Here is a 23577-nt window from a genome sequence, read left to right on the forward strand (position 1 = left end):
GGGCGCAGTGGCTCACACCTGTATCCTAGCACTTTGGGAGGCTGAGGTGGGCAGATACCTGAGGTCAGGAGTTCTTGACCAGCCTGACCAACATGGAGAAACCCCGTCTCTACCAAAACACAAAATTAGCCTGGTGTGGTGGCACATGCCTGTAATCCCAGCTACTTGGGAGGCTGAGGCAGGAGAATCGCTTGAACCTGGGAGGCAGAGGTTGCAGTGAGCCGAGATTGTGCCATTGCACTCTAGCCCGGGCAACAAGAGTGAAACTCCATCTCAAAAAAAAAAAAAAAAAAAAAAAAATTATCATAGACCTTGAACTCTATAGCACTGGAATATCTCCTTTTTAAAATTTTTTTTATTTTTATTTTTGTAGGGATGAAGTCTTGCTATACTGCCCAGGCTGGTCTAGAACTTATGGCCTTAAGTAATTCTCCCACCTTGGCCTCTCAAAGTTCTGGGAGCCATCATATCTGGCCAAATGTCCCCTTTCTGGTTAGCTTTATTTTATTTTACTTTATTTCGTTTTATTATTCTTGAAGATGGCATCTCACTCTGTCACCCAGACTGGAATGCAGTGCTGTGAACACAGCTCACTGCATCCTCAACCTCCTGGGCTGAAGCAATCCTCCTGCTTCAGCCTCCTGAGCAACTGGGACCACAGGCACATGCCCATGCCCTGCTAATACTTAACTTGAAAAGTCATAGAGCCAGGCATGGTGGTGTGTGCCTGTCATCCCAGCTACTAAGGAAGGCTAAGGCAGGAAGATCACTTGCGCCTAGTTTGAGGCTAGCCTGGAGAACATAGCAAGACCCTGTCTCTAAATATTGTAAGTGAGTCATAGAACATACCAGAAAGGATTGAAAGGGACTAAAGTGAACTTTGTAGTTAGCCCAAGCTCAATTTTTTAAAACTTTTTCATATTATGTTAACTGTTAAGTCCAAAGTAATTTCCACTCTACAACCAGAGGGCACAGTAATTTAAAAACTTTTTTGCTATACTACTTAAATATACTTAATCCTAATAACTTTTGTTAATTCTGTTTTATATTCAGATTTATATATCCTCTTTTAACCAAATCAAAGATTAAAACACACTTTCTTTAATTTTTGAAGTTTTTAAGTAAGATGGAATCTCTTAGGAATCATTCATGTATTAGTTGACTGTTACTTTTAGAAATGTGGACGTTAACATCAATTTTTTATTATAAATTCAGTGACATTTACTAGAGAAGATAGTAGTGTAACTCAGCTCAGAATTTCAAGAGTTATAGTCTGTGCATGGTGGCTCTTGCTTGTAGTCCCACCACTTTGGGAGGCCCAGGCAGGCAGATCACTTGAGCCCAGGAGTTTGAGAACAGCCTGGACAACATGGCAAAACCCTGTCTGGAAAAATTACAAAAGTTACCTCGGCATGGTAACATGTGCCTGTAGTCCCAGCTACTTGGGAGGCTGAACTGGGAAGATTGCTTGAGCTCAGGAGGTCAAGGCTGCAGTGAGCGGTGATCATGCTACTACACTCCAGCCCAGGTGACAGAATGAGACCCTGTCTCAAAAATAGTTATAGAGCTGGAAAATATTCTAATATAGCTCTCATTTTATGGATAAAGCATCTGAATTTTACACAGAGCCTAAGGTATTCATCCAGGGTAACACACTTGAATTATGGCAGAATAAAGACTAAAACCTGTTTCCTGACTCTAGGAGTTTTTCCAGTATGTGTAATCAAGTTTCTAGTCAGTGTGTTGAGGTTTTAGAATGGGTGTCAAACAAAGAATACATGAAAGAGAATGCCATTTTCTCCATAGAGCCTTGATTGTGAGAGGGACCAGGGTAATCTTAAGATTATAGATTCTGGCTGGGTGCAGTGGCTCATGCCTTGTAATCCCAGCACTTTGTAAGGCCAAGGTGGGAGGATCGCTTGAGCCCAGGAGTTCTAGACCAGCCTGGGCAATATACTCTGTCTCCACTAAAAATTTAAAAATTAGCTGAGCATAGTCGGGCATGGTGGCTCACGCCTGTAATCCCAGCACTATGGGAGGCCAAGGCAGGCAGATCACCTGAGGTCAGGAGATCGAGACATTCCTGGCCAACATGATGATACCCCGTCTCTACTAAAATACAAAAAAACTAGCCAGGCATGGTGGTGCGTGCCTGTAGTCCCAGCTACTCAGGAGGCTGAGGCAGGGGAATCGCTTGAACCCAGGAGGCGGAGATTGCAGTGAGCCAAGATCACGCCATTGCACTCCAGCCTGGAGACAGAGCGAGACTCCGTCTCAAAAGGAAAAAAACAATTAGCTGATCATGGTGATGTGTGCCTATAGTCCCAGCTATTCAGGAGACTGAAGTGGGAGGATTGCTTGAACCCAGGAGGCGGAGGTTACAGTGAGCCGAGATGGTGCCACTGCACTCCAGCCTGGGCAACAGAGCAAGACCCTGTTTAAAAAAAAAAAAAAAGTATTATGGATTTTCAGTATTAGATGAAGTGTTAGATGAACCAAAGGCTAAAGTTTATAATTATCCTTGTTCAGTTTCATTGAGATGATTTTGGTGCCTCATATCAACTTTCCAAGCTCAGAAGAATCCCAGAAGCATTTCTCAGTCTCAGGCTTCCTGGGGCAAGGCAGATAATCCTTTGGCGGTTACAACAGCAGCACAGTACTGACGTTTCACCAAGTGGTGTTCTCTTTCAAGTAGTCCCCCTGGAAGGCTGTAATATAAACTTAATCAAACAATTAAGGCATAGTTCATGACTATTTTGCTTCTTGCCTTTATATTTTCTTCACTACCTCCATATATCATTGTACCTCCTTGAAAAGCATGTTCTATGGCTATCCAATTATCACTGAATTTTACTCATATTTACAATTTGTATGCCTGGAAATGTAATTTTCTGTAAATATTTATGTTCATTATGGTTTTTATGCTGCAGTTTTTGGACAAGACAATAAACATTAAAACAGTTGATTTTATAATAGATATGGAAACTGTCAAGCTGTTATTCATTTATTTATTTTTTGAGATGGAGTTTCCCTTGTCACCTGGGCTGGAGTGCAGTGGCGCGATATAAGCTCATTGCAACCTCTGCCTCCCAGGTTCAAGCAATTCTCATGCCTCAGCCTCCCGAGTAGCTGGGGTTACAGGTGCCCGCTGCCATGCCCAGCTAATTTTTGTGTTTTTAGTAGAGACAGAGTTTAGTCATGTTGGCCAGGCTGGTCTTGAACTCCTGACCTCAAGCGATCTGCCTACCTTAGCCTCCTAAAGTGCTGGGATTACAGGCATGAGCCAATGCACCTGGCCTTTTTAAAATTTGTTTTGAGACAGGGTCTCACTCTGTTGCACAGGCTGGAGTGCAGTGGCGCAATCATGGCTTACTGCAGCCTTGACCTCCCGGGACTCAGGTGATCCTCCCACTTTAGCTCCCCAAGTAGCAGGGACTACAGGCACACACCACCATGCGTGGCTCATTTTTGGTTTGTTTTTGTTTTTGTTTTTTTGGTAGAGATAGGGTTTTGCCATGTTGCCGAGGCTGGTCTCAAACTCCTGGGCTCAAGTGATCTGCCCTCCTTGGCCTCCCAAAGTGCTGGGATTATAGGCGTGAGCTACTGTGCCCGTTTGTCAAGCTGTTTTAAACATTTTAATTAAGATTTGATTCAGTGTGGTAGTTGATACTGGTTTTTGGTTTTTTTTTTTTAAAGAAAGATTATAGCGACCAGACACAGTGGCTCATGCCTGTAATCCCAGCACTTTGGGAGGCTGAGGTGGGTGGATCACATGAGGTCAGGAGTTCGAGTCCAGGCTGGCCAACATGGCAAAACCCCATCTCTACCAAAAATACAAAAAATAAATAAATAAATAAAAACTGAGCGTAATGGTGTATGCCTGTAGTCCCAGCTACTTGGGAGACTGGGATAGGAGAATCACTTGAACCTGGGAGGTGGAGGTTGCAGTGAGCTGAGATGGCACCACTGCACTCCAGCCTGGGCAACAGAACGAGACTCCATCTCAAAACAAAAAAAAAAAAAATATTATAGTATTGTGAAACTAGACTGTCTTAGACGTTTAAATACAGGCCCATTTAATTTATGATTGAGTTAACCGAATCCTGTTACAACTTTCCATTAAAGTCCCTCAGTTCCCACTTGTCCTCCTTGTTCACAGACTAACAGAGCCACAGCTGCAGCTCTTCAGCAGAGAAGAGGATGCATGTTAAATATAGCCTGACCTGCTGCTGTGGTGAAAACTGACACTGCCACTTGCAGGCTCTGTTCGGTAACATGCTGATCCTGAATGTAGGGCATTTGGTAATTCAGCAGTAAACAGGGACTCTAGTCATGACCTCAGCTGCTTCAGTTCTGTATATAAAAGACAAGCAGAAGAGCCTGCTTTCAAAAAGCAGGTGCTTTTTAAAATCAAGGGAATGATAAACACAACATTCAGGTGGTTACTTGGATGTGGGAAGCAGGAGACTGGTATGGAGGAGGAACAGAGAGGTTAATATTGTCAGTGTTCTCTTGCACCTGTTGGTTAGTGGTTTCACTGGTGTCTATTTTATTAAAATAAATAAAACAAGGCCGGGCGTGGTGGCTCACGCCTGTAATCCCAGCACTTTGGGAGGCCGAGGTGGGTAGATCGCCTGAGGTCAGGAGTTGGAGACCAGCCTGGCCAACATAGTGAAACCCCGTCTCTACTAAAAATACAAAAAATTAGCTGGGCGTGGTGGTAGGCCCCTGTAATCCCAGCTACTCTGGAGCCTGAGGCAGGAGAATCGCTTGAACCCGGGAGGTGGAGGTTGCAGTGAGCCGAGATCATGCCATTGCACTCCAGTCTGGGCAACAGGAGCAAAACTCTGTCTCGAAATAAATAATAAAACTTAAATAAATTAATTAATTAAATTAAATAAAAGCCATGCACAGCCAGTGGTGAGAGTGTGTCATCTATGAGGTATAATCACTATGGGCACAGGAGTGGAGCGAGGTAGATAATGCTGAAATTTCTCTATTAACTTGGACACTAGATAACTCACGAATCCTCTTTTGGGAAGCATGCATGTACTATACAGCCTCAAACATATTTAGAATGATTGATTCCAGAAGCTGAAAGGTCTTGTAAATAATGCCCATGTAGACTTTAAATTGTGGCTTATGCGAGATGGATCACAATGGGAATTTAAGACCTTAGACACAATCACCCTGGGACATACAATAAGAAAAATTGAGTTTTAGGCCTAATGAAGAAAGAACAACAAACATTTGAGAAGATTTTTTACTTTTTATATCAAATGTGTCTGTGTACTTCCATGAACATAAATAAGTTGACCTTTTTTTTTTTTAATGACTGTATTATTTCTGAACAAAAAATTTATTTTAATCAACCTACATTAAGATTTATACATGGCCAGGTACTGTGGCTCATGCCTGTAATCCCAGCACTTTGGGAAGCCAAAGCGGGCAGATTGCTTGAGCTCAGGAGTTTGAGACCAGCTTAGGCAACATGGTGAAACCCTGTCTCTATAAAAAATACAAAAATTAGGCCAGGTGTGGTGGCGTGTACCTATAGTTCCAGCTACTCGAGAGGCTGAGGTGGGAGGATCACTGAAGCCTGGAAGGCAGAGGTTGAAATTAGCAAAGATCATGCCACTGCACTTCAGCCTGAGCGACAGATGAGACCCTGTCTCAAAATAAATAAATAAAACGCAATTTAAAAATATAAATTTATGCATAAGCTAGGAAAAGTCCAAGAGAGGCTACCACTAAAGCAGCATATCAGAAGTCTTCAAACTAAGTTCCCCTCAAAATGTATATTTAAAAATAGTTGATGGCTGGGTGCGGTGGCTTATGCCTGTAATCCCAGCACTTTGACAGGCCGAGATGGGAGGATCATTTGACATCAGGAGTTCAAGACCAGCCTGACCAATGTGGTGAAACCTCATCTCTACTAAAATAGTAAAACTTGGGCCAGGCACAATGGCTCATGGCTGTAATCCCAGCACTTTGGGAGGCTGAGGCGGGCGGATCACTGGAGGCCAGGAGTTCGAGACCACCCTAGCCAACATGGTGAAACCCTGTCTCTACTAAAAATACAAAAATAAGCCGGGTGTGGTGGCATACACCTGTAATCTAAGCTACTTGGGAGACTGAGGCAGGAGAATCGCTTGAACCTGTGAGGCAGAGGTTGCAGTGAGGTGAAATGGTGCCACTGCACTCCAGCCTAGGCAACAGAGCAAGACTCCGTCTCAGAAAAAAAGAAAATAGTAAAAATTAGCTAGGCATGGTGGTGAACGCCTGTAATTTCAGCTACTCATGAGGCTGAGGCAGGAGAATCACTTGAACCTGGGTGGCAGTGGTTGCAGTGAGCCAAGATCATGCCACTGCACTCCAGCCTGGGCAACACAGTGATACTCTGTCTCAAAAATACAAGAAAAGGTAATAAATTATGGTTACTGTTTCTTGATAAACTCATTTTTTTAACACTTTGCTAGTAGCTCATTTTTCCCAACAATGTATGAAATGTGAATTATTAATCTTAATTTTGCATAGATGTGGCTCAGAGACCTTACGCACATCCCAGTGTTATATGGCCACAAATAACTGGAGCAGGCATTTGAATCCAGATCTGTCTGAAATGTAGATTTTCTCACGTGTTTTTAGTGGCTTCTAAAATAGCTATAATTGATTACTTATATAATCTTGCTTCTGTAAAGATAATAGCATTGTAACTTTCTAATGTGCTGCCATGTGTAAGATAGCAAAACCTGTCTTAAAGATGTATTCTGTTTTAAAATTGATATCCTTTTTTCGAGTTCCTTCGAAGATGGATTATTCACAGGAACAAAAAATTTTTTTAATGAGAGATAAATTGTTTAATTTTAGGTTCAGCAGTTAAACAAGCTTTTTGTGGTTTGGTGGCAGTTTTCTGCCTTGGCATTACAAGGTTTCCTCTTGCCAACAATCATAGCATTTGTTAGACTTAGATAAATGTGTTCAAACAGCTTTTCTCTGCTTGAAGATGCCTGGCTCTGTTTTTTTTGTTGTTTTTTTGTTTTTTTGTTTTTTTAAGACATTTCTAAAGCCTATGGTTAGCCTCTCTATCTGGGCAAGAGAAAAAGTGTGAAAGTCTCATTTATGCTGGAAAATAGGGTAGAGTTGAAAGTGATGGTTACAAGCATTTTAACTTTACATCTACAAGAATGTGGTACAGATTAAGTTCTTGATAATCATGTTGTATATTTAAAAACATTTATAGATGATTTTATGAAGAATGGAAATTTTAACATTTTATTTGTGTTTATTTCTTTGGTGAGGTAGCAGAGACAGGAGTTTGCTGTGTTGATCAGGCTGGAGTGCAATGTGACAATCATGGCTCACTGCAGCCTCGATCTCCCAGGCTCCAGCAATTCTCCCACCTCAGCCTCCCTAGTAGCTGGGACTACAGGTGCCTACCACCACGTCCAGCTAATTTTAAAATTTTTTTGTAGAGGCGGGCTCTCACTATGTTGCTCAGGTTGGTCTCGGCCTCCCAAAGTGCTAGGATTACAGGCGTGAGCCACCATGCCTGGCCTGTGTTTCTTAATATAATAATTTTTTTGAACAAGTAATACATTCATATGGTTCAAAATGCTAAAATTACAAATTATACATAGTAAAAAAAGAAATCTGTCTTCTAGGTAGATACTCCGTTGTCCTCTGTAGGGAGAATTGGAGTTTACTAGTTTCTTGGTTGTCATTCTGTGCATTTATAAACAGTTGCATATTTTTTTCCTTATTTTTACTAGCCTATTATGTATACTAGTTTATACTTTGCATTTCCCATGTAACATAGAATCTTGGGAGATTTTTCTATACTGTAACATAAAAGAGCTTCCTTGAAAGATATTCTTAAAATAGCATATTCCATTAAATATTCTATAAAATACTGCTGTGAATATTTGTACCACTGTTATTTATTTATTTATTTATTTATTTATTTAGAGATGAATTCTCGCTCTGCTGCCCAGGCTGGAGTACAGTGGCACCATATCGGCTCACTGCAACCCCCACCTCCCAAATCTATGATCTCTGTTCATATTTGCTTACTTTTCTCTTAGATTGTTGATCCATCCTCTTACTGATTTATAGAAACCCTTTGTTAGGTTCATTAGCTCATTGAGGTATGAGTTAAATGTACCCAGATTTATAAATTTTAAAAGAGGAATTTACAAAAGTCCTCCAAGTCTTGCTTTGAGTTAATGGTTAGAGCTGTGAAAACCTAATTAAGTCATTTCACACAATGTTCTCTCATGAGAAAAGCCAAAGTTTGTTTAAAATTTAAAATTTACCATTTTAATCATTTTAAGTATATAGTTAAGTGGTATTAAATACATTCACAATATTGTATAACCACCACCACTATCTGTTTCCAGAACTTTTTCATCACCCAAACATTACAACTCTATAACCATTAGGTAATAACTACTCATTTCCTTCCTGACTCCCAGCCCCTGGTAACCACTACTCTGCTTTCTGTCTCTATGATTTCCCTACTCTAGATACTTCATATAAGTGGGATTACACAATATTTTTCCTTTCTTCTGTGGCTTATTTCACTTAGCATAATGTTTTCAAGGCTCATCCATATTGTAAGCATATGGAGGAATAATCTATTAGAATATTTTTATGTAGCATATTATTTACATATAATATTCTGTATGGAGGAATAATATTCAATTGTGTGTGTACACCACATTTTATTTATCCACTCATCTGGCGAAAAATAATTTGGGGCTAGGCACGGTAGCTCACGTCTCTAATCCCAGCACGTTGGGAAGCTGAGGTGGGTGGATTCCCTGAGCCCAGGAGTTCAGGACCAGCCTGGGCAACATGGTGAGACCCCATGTCTATAAAAAATTTAAAAATTAGCTGAATGTGGTGCTGTGCACCTGTAGTTCCAGCTACTCAGGAGGCTGAGATGAGAGGATCACCATGAGCTTAGGAGACGGAGGTTGCAGTGAGCTGAGATTGCACCATGCACTCCAACCTGGGCAACAGAGACCCTGTCTCAAAAAAACAGTTGATGAACACACACATATTTAAAAAAAAAAAAAAAAAAAAGATGGACGAGGCTTGGTGGCTTAAGTCTGTAATCCCAGCGCTTGGGAGGCTGAGGCAGGTGGATCACCTGAGGTCAGGAGTTCGAGACCAGCCTGACCAACATGGTGAAACCCCATCTCTACTAAAAATATAAAAATTAGTTGGGCATGGTGATAGGCGCCTGTAATCTCAGCTACTCGGGAGACTGAGGCAGGAGAATTGCTTGAGCTCAGGAGGCAAAGGTTGCAGTGAGCTGAGACCACGCCATTGCATTCCATCCTGGGCAACAAGAGCAAGACTCTATCTCAATAAAAAAGATAATTTGTGTTATTTCCCTCCCTTGGCTGTTGTGAATAATGCTGCCATGAACACTGGCATACATACTGTTTGAGTCCCTCTTTCCAGTACTTTTGGGTGTTTACATAAGAGTGGAATTGCTGAGTCCTATGGTAATACTGTGTTCGGCTTTCTTTTTGAGATGGAGTCTCGCTCTGTCACCCAGGCTGGAGTGCGGTGGTACGATCTGGGCTCACTGAAGTCTCTGCCTCCTGGGTTCAAGCGATTCTCATACCTCAGCCTCCTGAGTAGCTGGGATTACAGGCGTGTGCCATCAAGCCCAGCTAATTTTGTATTTTTAGTAAAAATGGGGTTTCACCATGTTGGCCAGGCTGGTCTCAATCTTCTGACCTTAGGTCACCCGCCCTCCTCAGCCTCCCAAAGCGCTGGGATTACAGGCGTGAGCCACCGAGCCCAGCCTCCATGTTCAACTTTTTGAGGAACCACTGAATTTTTTTTTTATCCTACAGCAGTCACACCATTTTACATTTACAATGTATAAGGCTTTCAGTTTCTTTATACCCTTGCCAACACATGTTATTTTCCATTTTTAAAATAATAGCCATTCTACTGGGTATTAAGTGATATCTCATTATAATTTTGATTTGCATTTCTCTACTGACTAATGATGTTGAGCATCTTTTCATGTGCCTGTTGTCCATTTGTATATTTGCTTGTCTATCCAAATCCTTTATTCTTTTTTTTTTTTTTTTTTGAGACAGAGTCTGGTTCTGTCACCCAGGCTGGAGTATAGTGGTGTGATCTCGGCTCACTGCAGCCTCCACCTCCCGAGTTCAAGCGATTCTCCTGTCTCAGCCTCCCAAGTAGCTGGGATTACAGGAGCACACCACCATGCCTGGCTAATTTTTTGTATCTTTATTAGCGATGGGGTTTCGCCATGTTGGCCAGGCTGGTCTCGAACTCCTAACCTCAGGTGAGCCACCCGCCTCAGCCTCCCCAAGTGCAGGGATTACAGGCATGAGCCACCACGCCCGGCTTAGTTTTCAATGTAGAAATCTTATACCTCTTTGATTAATTCCTAAGTATTTTATTATTTTTGATGCTACTGTAAATATAATTGTTTTTCTTACGGTCAGGCGTGGGGGCTCACACTTGTAATCCCAGTACTTTGGGAGGCCGAGGCAGGCGGATCACCTGAGGTCAGGAGTTCAAGACCAGCCTGGCTAACATGGGCCCGCCTGGCCAACATGGGGAAACCCTGTCTCTACTAAATACAAAAATTAGCTGGGCGTGGTGGCATATGCTTGTAATCCCAGCCTATTCAGGGGGCTGAGGCAGGAGAATCGCTTGAACCCGGAGGCGGAGATTGCAGTGAACCGAGATCATGGCATTGCACTCCAGCCTGAGACTCTGTCTCAAAAACAAACGAAAAAAAAAAAAAAAAAAAAACCCAAAAACAAGACTTGTTTTCTTGGACCTTTTATTCCAAGTATATAGAAGTACAACTGAATATTGTGTGTTGATTCTATATTTTGTAACTTTGATGACTTTGTTAGTGCTAACATTTTTTTGTTTGTGTGGATTCTTTAGAGTTTTATATTTATACTATCATGCCATTCGTGAACAGAGATAATTTTATTTCTTCCTTTTTAATTTGGATGGCCTTTATTTATTTGTTTGTTTATTTTTCTAACCTAATTGCTCTGGCTAGAACTTCTAGTGGTAGGCTAGTAGAAGTGGTGAAAGAGTGAGCATCTTTGCTTTGTGATCTTAGGGGAAAAACTTTTGTTCTTTGTTGATAATGACAGGAACTAAGGGTTTTTCATATATGGCCTTTTTCATATTGAGGAAATTCCTTCTATTCTTCGTTTATTGAATGTTTTCATCTTGAAAGAGCATTGAATTTTGATAAATGGGTTGGGCGCGGTGGCTGACACCTGTGATACCAGCACTTTGGGAGGGTGAGGCAGGCAGATAGCTAGAACCCAGGAGGGGGAGGCTGCAGTGAGCTGTGATTGGGATGCCACTGTACTCCAGCCTGGGCAACAGAGTGAGACCCTGTCTCGAAAAAGAGTTCTTTCCCTGCCACTGCCAAGTCAAGTGGAGGCAGAGGCTTGGGTATGTTCACGATTCGACTTCACCCGTAGACCACCACCATGGCCAAGGAAGGCGTTGTTGCTGGAGGTGTAGTGGATGTTAATACTGCTTTACAAAAGGTGTTGAAGACTGTTCTTACCCATGATGGCCTGGCACGTGGAATTCGCGAAGCTGCTGAAGCATCAGGCCCATCTTTTGTGTGTTTGCATCCAACTGTGATGAGCCTATGTCAAGTTCATAAAGGTTCTTTGTGCTGAACACCAAATCAACCTAATTAAGGTTGATGGCAAGAAACTAGGGGGAATAGTTAGGTCTCTGTAAAATTGACAGAAAGGGAAAACCCCATAAAGTGGTTGGTTGCAGTTGCGTAGTAGTTGAAGGGTACTTCAAATGCAAGAAATGAACAAATAGAACTCTGGCTTACCCCCCTCTCCCCCAACACACACACACACACACATACACTCACACACTCACAGTCACACAATCTGGGCACGATGGTTCAATCCTGTAGTCCTAGCACTTTGGGAGGCTGAGGTGGTCAGACTGCTTGAGCCCTAGAGTTCAAGTCCAGCCTGGGCAACATGATGAAATCCCATCTCTGCTAAGAATACAAAAAATTAGCCAGGTGCTGTGGTCCCAGATACTTGGGAAGCTGAAGTGGGAGGATTGCTTGAGCCTGGGAGGTAGAGGCTGCAGTGAGCCATTATTGTGCCACTGCACACCAGCCTTGGTAACAGAGTGAGACCTTGTCTCAAAAAAAAAATTTTTACAAATGCTTTTCTGCATCTGTTGAGATGATCATGTGGTTTTTAAATTAATTTTTGTAGAGGCAGAGTCTTGCCATGTTGCCCATGCTGATCAGGAATATGGGTTTTTTGTTGTTGTTGTTCAATTAATTTGACATATTACTTTAATTGATTTTCACTTGTTGAATCATCCTTGCATTCTGGGAATAAAACTCCCTTGGTCTTAATGTATCGTCCTTTTAATATGCTGCTGAATTGTGTTAGTGTTTTGTTGATTTTTGCATCTATGTGAATAAAGAATATTCTGTAATTTTGTTTCTTTCTTTCTTTCTTTTTTTTTTTTTTTTGAGATGGAGTCTTGCTCTGTTGCCCAGGCTGGAATGCAGCGGTACAATCTCGGCTCACTGCAACCTCTGCCTCCCCAGTTCAAGCAAATCTTCTGCTTTAGCCTCCCGAGTAGTTGGGACTATAAGCGCACACCACCGTGCCCAGCTAATTTTTTTGTATTTTTAGTAGAGATGGGGTTTCACCATATTGGCTGGGCTGGTCTCGAACTCCTGACCTCGTGATCCACCCACCTTGGCCTCCCGAAGTGTTAGGATTACAGGTGTGAGCCACTGCACGCAGCCTTTTCTTATAGTATGTTTTTCCAGCTTTGGTGTCAGAGTAAATTCTGGCCTCATAATGAGTTAGGAAGTGTTTCCTCCTCCCTAATTTTTTGTAAGAGTTTCAAAAGAATTGAAACTCTTTTTTCTTTGTTTTGTTTTGAGATGGAGTCTCGCTCTGTCGCCAGGCTGGAGTGCAGTGGCGCGATCTCAGTTCACTGCAACCTCCGCCTCCTGGGTTCACGCCATTCTCCTGCCTCAGCCTCCCAAGTAGCTGGGATTATAGGCACTCGCCACCACGCCCAGCTAATTTTTGTATTTTTAGTAGAGACGGGGTTTCACCATGTTGGCCAGGATGGTCTCGATCTGACCTTGTGATCCTCCTGCCTCAGCCTCCCAAAGTGCTGGGATTACAGGCGTGAGCCACTGTGCCCAGCTGAAACTCTTCTTCTCTAAATGTTTGTTGTTGTTGTTGTTGTTGTTGTTGTTTGAGTCGGAGTCTCGCCCTGTTGCCCAGTCTGGAGTGCAATGGCACGATCTCAGCTCACTGCAGCCTCCACCTCCTGGGTTCAAGCAATTCTCCTGCCTCAGCTTCCTGAGTAGCTGGGATTACAGGCACCTACCACACGCCCAGCTAATTTTTGTGTTTTTAGTAGAGACAGGGTTTCACCATGCTGGCCAGGCTGGTTTCGAACTCCTGACCTCAGGTGATCCACCCGCCTTGGCCTCCCAAAGTGCTGAGATTACAGGCGTGAGACAGCGTGCCCGGCCCACTTTTGTAAATGTTTGGTCAAAGTTTTTGTGATCAGGAGAGATGAATGAGGTATATTTTGGAGCTCACAAAAGTGCTTCAAGGAACTAGAAGGATTTCTGAAGCACTACAAGTTTCTGTAAAGCACAATCTGAAAGTACCACTTAATTCATCCACTCACAAAAGCTCCCATAGTGTGTGTTGGCCTCTTGCTTTGTTCCTGGGCTGCTTTCTTATGATTTTTATACTGCTCTACCTGTAATCACACGTTCTATACCTTCAAGTCTGTTTTGTTTTGAAGGATTCAATTGTAGCGATTGGGAACCCCCAAAAAAGAATATTTTGATATTTTCAGTCTTTAAAATACTTTGCGCACACTGTAATCTTTAAATCACCTCTGAGAACTAGGTGGGTGATCTCAAATTAAATAATAAACAAGCTTAAGTCAGAAAAATTTTGCTTAAGCAAAGGATTTCTGGATTTTGTTTTGTTTTGACCCTTAGGGTGTATTTTGTACAGATTGGCTCTTCCTTTGTTTTTCTTCTTTTATCTGCTTAAAATGATACTATTAGTATCATTTTAGTTAGTGTTCATAGAGACTACATGCAGATTTTTCCCTTCTAAGAAGGTTAGGTCCTTTTGCTTGAAGTTGTACAACAGAGGCCAAGAATAATTCCTTATAGGCAAAAAGATGAGAGTTTGCCTATTTCGTTACTGTGTTTTAGACTCTTGGGGCATCTGAATGCTTTAGCCAGTACTGCAAAACTGACCAGTGGTGACTCTTCTTTTGTGTAGTGACTTTCCTTTTTTTTTTTTTTTTTGAGACGGAGTCTCGCTGTCGCCCAGGCTGGAGTGCAGTGGCTGGATCTCAGCTCACTGCAAGCTCCGCCTCCCAGGTTTACACCATTCTGCTGCCTCAGCCTCCCGAGTAGCTGGGACTACAGGCGCCCGCCACCTCGCCCGGTTAGTTTTTTGTATTTTTTAGTAGAGATGGGGTTTCACCATGTTAGCCAGGATGGTCTCGATCTCCTGACCTCGTGATCCGCCCGTCTCGGCCTCCCAAAGTGCTGGGATTACAGGCTTGAGCCACCGCGCCCGGCCGGTGTAGTGACTTTCAAACATTTTTGACAACTGCGTACAATAAAAAACAAGGTTTATGTTGTGACCCAGTACACAAAAAATATATACATATGCAACTAATGTTAAAGTCTCACAAACCAATTCTTTTTTTTTTTTTTTTTTTTTTTTTTTTTGAGACGGAGTCTCGCTCTGTCACGTAGGCTGGAGTGCAGTGGCGCGATCTCGGCTCACTGCAAGCTCCACCTCCCAGGTTCACGCCATTCTCCTGCCTCAGCCTCCTGAGTAGCTAGGACTACAGGCCCTGCTGCCACGCCCAGCTAATTTTTTTTGTATTTTTAGTAGAGATAGGGTTTCACCTTGTTAGCCAGGATAGTCTCAATGTCCTGACCTTGTGATCCGCTCGTCTCAGCCTCCCAAAGTGCTGGGATTACAGGCGTGAGCTACCACGCCTGGCCTATTTCTTTCTCTTTTTTAAAATACTAGTTTCAACTTGAATTGATTTCATAAATTTCTGATGGATGTGAACTTTAGTTTAAAAAATACTCCTCCAGCCGGGTGTAGTGGCTCACACCTGTAATCCTAGCACTTTGGGAGGCTTAGGTGGGCAGATCACCTGAGGCCAAGAGTTTGAGACCAACCTGTCCAACATGGTTGAAACTCCATCTCTACTAAAAATACAAAAACTAGCCAGGCGCGGTGGCAGGTGCCTGTAATCCCAGCTACTAGGCAGGCTGAGGCAGGAGAATCACTTGAACCCGGGAGGCATAGGTTGCAGTGAGCAGAAATTGTGCCACTGCACTCCAGCCTGGGTGACAGAGTGAAGACTCCATCTCAAAAAATAAAAATACTCCTTCATGACTCAGATTTGTCTGTACATACAGTTTTCTGGGTTGCTACCTGTAGAGATTTTGATTTTGTGGTTTGAGTTTATATTTTTATAAAGCATTCAGGAGTTTATATTTTTATCAGTTGCCCAGATAATTCTGATGTAGCCTTAGCCAAGTGTTTCGGAACTACTAATAGATATAATGTAATAAAAACTAGTTTATTTAAAGCTAAATTTATCCCTTAAAACCACTGAAAACCATAATTGTAACTCTTAAAGTTATTGCCCTTCAAATTTTTAAAAAATCATCTTAGTACCTAAGCTGTCTGAACTCCAATATTTATATTATCTAGTAAAATGTGGAGAGCCATTTTATGCAGTGATTGACGAGTAAAAGTTAAATTTCTTTTGCTTATAGAAAAAAAACAGGCTGGACACTGTAGTAGATTAAGTTTACCCTCTGGTTTGTTCCATTCAGTAGTGATGTTGTCTTCTTTGACACAGACCAATTTATATCTGACTTGGAACACCAGCCATCAGGTTCAGCAGAGAAATGGCCTAACCACAGTGTGCTCTCATGTCCAGCTCCTTTCTGGAGAATCTAGAGGGTGAGTGTTGATTGAAATGTGTCATTGTTTTTGTGCCCAAGGCTGGTATTTGCATGCAGTGGCTGGATTTGCATGTGCTACAGAGGAGGGGGTATGCACGGGCACTTTCTAGTAGGCCCACTCATTATCTTTGGAACTACACTTTGACTAAAAGACTCTGCTTTTTAAACTTAACCACGCTCAGGCTCTTACACTTGTTTTTATGATTTTATTATTGAATGAAAGGCAAGTGTTGACTTAGATTTATTAGACCAAAGCAGAAAGAGGTTCCATATCTGTGAATTCTATGGTTTGGGTGCTGAGTAAATTTGGTTGCTGATCAGTTTTGTAAGCCTACTCATTCCTGGGTCGAGTACTCTTAGGTTTTGATGTCAATGAAATCAGGAAATTTTGTCCATTTTTCAGAGGCAACCCAGAATATTTATCCCTAGCCTGCCCTGTGGGCCCATGTTTGCACTTCTGGTAGTTCTCTGGGGCTCTACTTGGAAGGAAGCTGTAGCACTAGAGCCAGTTAGTCTGTGTCTAGGCTTAGGCTTCTAGACTCAGCAGCCAAGGAGGAACGAAGCTATTCCATGCTGTCATGTTGGCTCCTTTCTTCAAATACTGTCAAAGCCACTTAAGAAAATATGTGACAGAAATTATAAGGGCCGGGCGCGGTGGCTCAAGCCTGTAATCCCAGCACTTTGGGAGGCCGAGACGGGTGAATCACGAGGTCAGGAGATCGAGACCATCCTGGCTAACATGGTAAAACCGCGTCTCTACTAAAAAAAAAAATGCAAGAAGAAAAAAAAAAAGAAATTATAAATACACAGATTATAACTTCCTAAATGCCATTTGAATTTTATTTTAAAATGAATTTGGATTTGGAAGGGGCCTTGGAAATTATGTTCAGTACCCAAACCTTTATATTTAGGTTTCTGCAGCCTCCTGATGACTTATCAGGCAAGATACCAAAACCCTGGCTTCTCCCAGAGCTGGGCCTACCCTGGTCTCACATCATTCTTGTCCAGCCATGAGAGGAGTGGTAACTTAATTCCTGCATTGAATGTATATAACACTCTCAGGAGAGTTATAACCAGAGGATTTAAAATAATTTCCTCATATTAGGGGTGAGAAAATAAGTTGCAGAAAGATTAGTTAAGTCACCCGAGTCACATCACAGCTAAACTAAGACTAAAACTTATTTCTTCCAGTGTTTAGCCCAGTGTGCTTCCCATGTGTGAAACAACAAGTTGGTCACTGATAATCTTGGTATGAAGGAAATATTTCTGTGAAGTGAAGGGATCAATGGATGACCGAGTGAATAAGGGTGAGAACATAGAAGAAACAGCAGTGTGGTAGACAACTCCTTTAAGATGTTAAGCCATGAAAGAAAGAATTAGATATAGAGGGGAATGTGGGGTCCAGTGATTTTATTTGTTTGCTTGCTTGCTTGCTTGCTTTTTTGAGATAGAGAGATTTACACTTTTTTTTTTTTTTCTTTTGAGATGGAGTCTCACTCTGTCACCCAGGCTGGAGTACAGTGGCATGATCTTGGCTCACTGCAAGCTCCACCTCCCGGGTTGATGCCTTTCTCCTGCCTCAGGCTCCTGGGTAGCTGGGACTACAGGCGCCCGCCTCCATGCCCGGCTAATTTTTTATATTTTTAGTAGAGATGGGGTTTTACCGTGTTAGCCAGGATAGTCTTGATCTCCTGACCTCGTGATCCGCCCGCCTCAGCCTCCCAAAGTGTTGGGATTACGGGCGTGAGCCACCGCACCCGGCTGTGATTTACACATATTAAGTGCTGATGAGAAGGATCTGGGGAGATGAGTTGATAGGGACAAAGAAGTGAAGAAAATTGATGCAGCAAGGTGTTCAAGGGGATCCAGAGCACAGGTAGTGGAATGGATCCTGTGGATTTTTGGGTCTGGAGCTCAGGTTTGGCCCTTAGAGGTAGTAGATTTGGGAGTCAACAGTGGACAAGATTATTCAGAGGAAAATGTACAAAATGAGAAAACAAAATAGGGATGAGGATTCTTCTGATAATTTTTAAATGCTTCTGAGTCCCCACATCTTAAGCCAAATTGAGAGAAGTTGTTTATTTTTTCACATTTCAGCTTTTGCTGATAGAAAAGAGTACATGCTGATACTTGAATATACTTTCAAGTACCTGTGTACTGTTTACTCAGCTGGAGATTTAATGTTTGTCTTTGTAGAATGTTTTCAGTTAAAAACATTCCTAGAGGAAAGATTGTTATGACACTGATTATAGCATCACACATAGAAGAGGTTTCCTTTTTTTTTTTTTCTCTTGAGAGAGTCTTGCTCTGTCACCCAGGCTGGAGTGCATTGGCACCATCCATACTGGCTCACTGCAACCTCTGCCTCCCAGGTTCAAGCAATTCTCCTGCCTCAGCCTCCCAAGTAGCTAAAATTACAGGCACCTGCCACCACACCTGGCTAATTTTTTTTTGTATTTTTAATAGAGATGGGGTTTCACCATGTTGGCCAGGCTGGTTTTAAACTCCTGACCTCAAGTGATCCGCCAACCTTGGCCTCCCAAAGTGCTAGGATTACAGGCGTGAGCTACCACACCCGGCCAAGAAGAGATTTCTTAAAAAGGAAGAAGTCTTAAAAGGACTAATTTTCCCCCTCAATCCATTGGGTGGGGTGGGGGGAAGGTATAATAATTTTCCTTTACTAGTATTAGAGCTAATGTTAAAAGTGAATCTCTGATCTATTGCTGGTGAAATTTTTTATATAAAAAAAGTAAAGGATATCTTCAAATCATTGTGCATGTGTTTTTAATCTGTCCAATGGTAGGAAGCTGTCTAGAATTCAGGGTGAAATTTAAGATAACTTAGTTAAAAATCTATCAGTCCACCCCATTGTATGAGGTAAAAAGAAGAAAAAAAATAATTAGGCTTGGATGCAGTAGCTCATGCCTGTAATCCCAACACTTTGGGAGGCCGAGGCAGGTGACTGCTTGAGCCCAGGAGTTTGAGACCAGCCTGGGCAACATGGCAAAACCCCATCTTTACTAAAAAAATACAAAAATTAGCTGGGCATGATGGCTTACGCCTATAGTCCCAGCTACTCGGGAGGTTGAGGCAGGAGGATCCCTTGAGCATGGGAGGTGAGGTTGCAGTGAGGCAGGATCACGCCAGTTCACTCCAGCCTTCGAGATCATGCCACTGCACTCCAGCCTGGGCAACAGAGCAAGACTCTAGTCTCTGTCTCAAAAAAAAAAAAAAAAAAAAAATCTGGCGTAAAAGAGCTCAAGCTGATTTTCTTGCTTACAATACTTATTCTTCCTGTGTTATAATTATGGTGGTAAGTTTTATTTTTGTTAGTAGTATTAGCTAAGTTAGTATAATGGAGATCTCAAAGAAATTTCCACATAGGAAATTTCTCTCACACCTCGTAATAATTCAGAGATCAAGATTCCTTTCAATTTGTTGTTCCTCTTTCTCCTTAGGTTTTGTCAAAGCAGAGAAACCACTTAGTCATGACTGAGTCTTAGCCCCAGGAAGGGATGGGAAAAGGGGAGGAACAAAGAAGCCAAGGAAGTGATGAGGAAGATACATACGTCACTTTTGTTCACATTTCATTGAAGAAAACGAATTACATGGGCCATACCTAGCTACAATGGGGAAGCCAAGAAATATACTCTGTAGCTGGATGTCAGTGTGACTAATTAAACCTCAATTACTGTGGAAGAATGAATTAAGATAATTAGCAGCCTATCATAGATACCTTCTAAATTTTCAGGAACTTATTTCTGTCTGTAGCTTGAAAAGTCAAATTAATGTTTTTTTGGTTTTTTCCTTTTTTTTGTTTTATTTGGAGACAGGATCTCGCACTGTTGCCTAGGCTTGAGTGCAGTGGTGCAGGATCATAGCTTGCTGCAGCCTGGAACTCACTGGGTTCAAGTGATCCTCCTGCTTCAACCTCCCAAAGTGCTGGGATTACAAGCATGAGCCACCACACCTAGCCAAATTAATCAGATTTTGAAAAATCCAAATTAATTCCTCAACTCATGCCATAAATAGGTGAATTCAGTTCAGACATGGTGGCTCTTGCCTATTATCTCAGCATTTGAAAGGCTGAGGCAGACAGATGACTTGAGTTCAGGAGTTTGAGACCAGCGTGGGCAACATGGCAAAACCCTGTCTCTACAAAAAATTTAAGAAAAAATTAGCCGGTTGTGGTGCTGCTTAGGTTGCAGGTTGCAGTGAGCTAAGATCGTGCCACTGCACTCAAGCCTGTGCGACAGAATGAGACCCTCAAAAAAAAAAAAAAGGTGGCCGGGCGCGGTGGCTCAAGCCTGTAATCCCAGCACTTTGGGAGGCCGAGACGGGCGGATCACGAGGTCAGGAGATCGAGACCATCCTGGCGAACACGGTGAAACCCCGTCTCTACTAAAAAATACAAAAAACTAGCCGGGCGAGGCGGCGGGCGCCTGTAGTCCCAGCTACTCGGGAGGCTGAGGCAGGAGAATGGCGTAAACCCGGGGGGCGGAGCTTGCAGTGAGCTGAGATCCGGCCACTGCACTCCAGCCCGGGCGACAGAGCCAGACTCCGTCTCAAAAAAAAAAAAAAAAAAAAAAAAAAGGTGAATTCAGTATTTCCTGTATTTAGTTTAGATGTTGCTTTTATAACAATTGCATACATATAGGCTTCATTTTAAAAAAACATTTAATCTTTATTTTATAAAAACAACATCTCGGCTGGGCACAGTGATTCATGCCTGTAATGCCAGCGCTTTAGGAGGCTGAGGCGAGGTGGGAGGATCAGTTGAGGCCAGAAGTCCAAGACCAGCCTGGGCAACATAATAGGACCCTGTCTCTATCCTCCCCAAAAATAAATTAGCTGGGCCGGGAGCGGTGGCTCACGCCTGTAATCCCAGCACTTTGGGAGGCTGAGATGGGCGAATCACAAGATCAGGAGTTTGAGACCAGCCTGAACATGGTGAAACCCTGCCTCTACTAAAATACAAAAAAGATTAGCTGGGCATGGTGGCAGGTACCTGTAATCCCAGCTACTCAGGAGGCTGAGGCGGGAGAATTGCTTGAACCCGGGAGGTGGAGGTTGCAGTGAGCTGAGATCATGCCACTGCACTCCAGCCTGGGCGACAGAGCAAGACTCCATCTCAAAAAAAATAAATTAGCTGGGCATGGTGGCACATGCCTGCAGTCTCAGCTACTTGGGGCAGGGGTATGAAGCAGGAGGATCACTTGAGCCTAGGAGATCACAGCTGTAGTGAGCTATGATCACACCACTTCACTCTAGCCTGGGTGGCAGGCTAAGACACTCTCTCCTAAAATAATAATAGTATTAATAATAATAAAATAACACCTTCACAAAATTGTTTACCCAGGGAATGAATACCTTTAATCTTCTGGCTCAGGAAAAGAAAGAAAAGATTAACGTGACCAAACTGGTGAATGTTCATTGTAGCTTCAAGAGGAAATAACATATAAGTGGAGTCTAATAATACCCAAAAATCCTTTACAAAATTGCAAATTAGAAAGGTCCGTTGGGATTTTGTGTATGTGGCAATGTGTATCTACTCCCTTCAAAGAGGGAGTGCCCTGGGTTACCCTACCCCTCTCTACCTGGTTGTGAGGTTCTATACTATATACTTGTCAGTTCTAACTTTGAATTCTTAAGCATGGGAAATAGCTCCAAATAAGAGGCCTGTTGGTACTCAAGCACCTCATTCTTGTGTGTAGAAATAGCATTCCAGTGGACTGCCAATTTGAACATTTCTTGAATAGGAACATTTTTTTCTTACAGCAAACATTATTGATAGCTCTGACTCTACTTTTGTTGTGGTGGCACAGGCAAATTTAGATGTTGAGGTAGTGGAAGTCACAGATGGTGGCTGCCAAAAGTGTGCCAGATCCTGTGACCTACATAACCTGTTAGCACCCTTATTGAGGACTGTTCACTCTTGTTCTAGGCTTTTAATTCACTTTGCTCGTTAAAGGGAGGAAAATGAGGGCCGGGTGCAGTGACTCATGCCTGTAATCCCAGCACTTTGGGAGGCCGAGGTGGGCGGATTACGTGAGGTCAGGAGTTTGAGACCAGTCTGGCCAACATGGCAGAAACCCCGTTTCTACCAAAAATACAAAAATTAGCTGGGTGGGAGGCAGAGGTTACAGTGAACCAAGATCACACCACTGTACTCTAGCCTGGGTGACAGAGTGAGACTCCATCTCAAAAAAAAATTGGGAAGAAAAATGATAAAATTGTACATTAGGGGCATAAACAATTCCTTATACTCTTATCTTAATTTGGTGAAAAAATAGGAAGCCACATCACATACTTAGTGGACTAGGGTTTATTTTTACTTTTTTTTTTTTTTTTTTTTTTAAGAGAAAGGCAAATTGTCACGGCCAGGCGGGGTGGCTCACGCCTGTAATCCCAACACTTTGGGAGGCCAGGGCGGGTAGATCACGAGGTCAGGAGATCAAGACCATCCTGGCTAACATGGTGAAACCCCGTCTCTACTAAAAAATATACCAAAAAAAAAAAAAAAAAAGCCAGGCATTGTGGTGGGCACCTATAGTCCCAGCTACTCGGGAGGCTGAGGCAGGAGAATGTCGTGAACCCGGGAGGTGGAACTTGCAGTGAGCCGAGATCATGCCACTGCACTCCAGCCTGGGAGACAGAGCAAGACTGTTTCAAAAAAAAAAAAAGAAAAAAAATTGTCCCTTTGTTTGTTGGCCAGGCTATTCTTGAACTCCTGGCCTCAAACAGTCTTCCTGCCTTGGCTTCCCATAGTGTTGGGATAACAGGCATGAGCCATGGCACCTGGCCTGGATTATGGTTTAAATAAATCAGTAAATTCATGCATATATCCATTCAAAATGACTTGAAAAATTAAATTGTAAGCAGTATTTTTAACAACTTAAAAATTGTGCTTATCAAGATTGTTAATGACTTAAATTTACATTACATCATAGATTTGTTTACCATTAATAATTTTTACTTGCTTCATTTGAGACCTATGTTTTGGCGAGTCCCAGCAGGAAGATATCTGAAGAATCTAGAGGTGAGAGCCTGAACCCAGAGCCCTCAGCTCGAGGGAGAAGTGAGGGAGAAGGAAAGCAGAGGACTTGCATGATTAACACTTGGTTCAAGTTATTGCTAAAGGTCTGTGAAAGCACTTTGTTGCAGTTCTGACTCCCTAGCCTAAAATTCATATTCAGTGCTCACCTGTAGCAATTACGTGAACATGATTTTTGTTGTCATTGTTCCAAGTCCCCAAATTGTATTAAAGATTCAGTTGGCAAGTAATTTTATTTAGTACTCAATATATGTAAGCACTAGGGATTCAGGGGAAAACAAGATAGAGAAAGTCTGCCCCATCGGAACTTAAATCTCCTGACTGCTGGTGAATTTATAAATAAGTGAATCCTGTAGTATAATGTATGGTTGCGTATAGTCGGCTTGAGTGCTACTTTGTGGAAAATCTTCTGACTTTAACATAGTCTTAAAATCCTAAACTGTCG

At 42.4% G+C, this 23577-nt stretch overlaps 1 protein-coding gene across 5 annotated transcripts in view; it reads left to right on the forward strand.

The window, feature by feature from the left end:
• The window catches only part of NFATC3 (nuclear factor of activated T cells 3), a 154132-nt gene that overhangs the window by 120247 nt on the left and 10308 nt on the right, over positions 1–23577 (forward strand). For 2 of the 5 annotated variants that reach the window (XM_025370212.1, XM_025370209.1), the window contains one exon: positions 15973–16076. The exons of 2 other annotated variants lie outside the window; for them this stretch is intronic. In XM_025370212.1, the coding sequence (XP_025225997.1) occupies positions 15973–16073 (101 nt within the window). In that variant the 3' untranslated portion in view covers positions 16074–16076. Of the gene's footprint in view, positions 1–15972; positions 16077–23028; positions 23118–23577 lie in introns of all 5 variants that reach the window. One more of the 5 variants, XM_025370213.1, reaches the window with a different exon arrangement.

This window comes from Theropithecus gelada, chromosome 20 (genome assembly GCF_003255815.1).
Source record: "Theropithecus gelada isolate Dixy chromosome 20, Tgel_1.0, whole genome shotgun sequence".
NCBI lineage: Eukaryota > Metazoa > Chordata > Mammalia > Primates > Cercopithecidae > Theropithecus > Theropithecus gelada.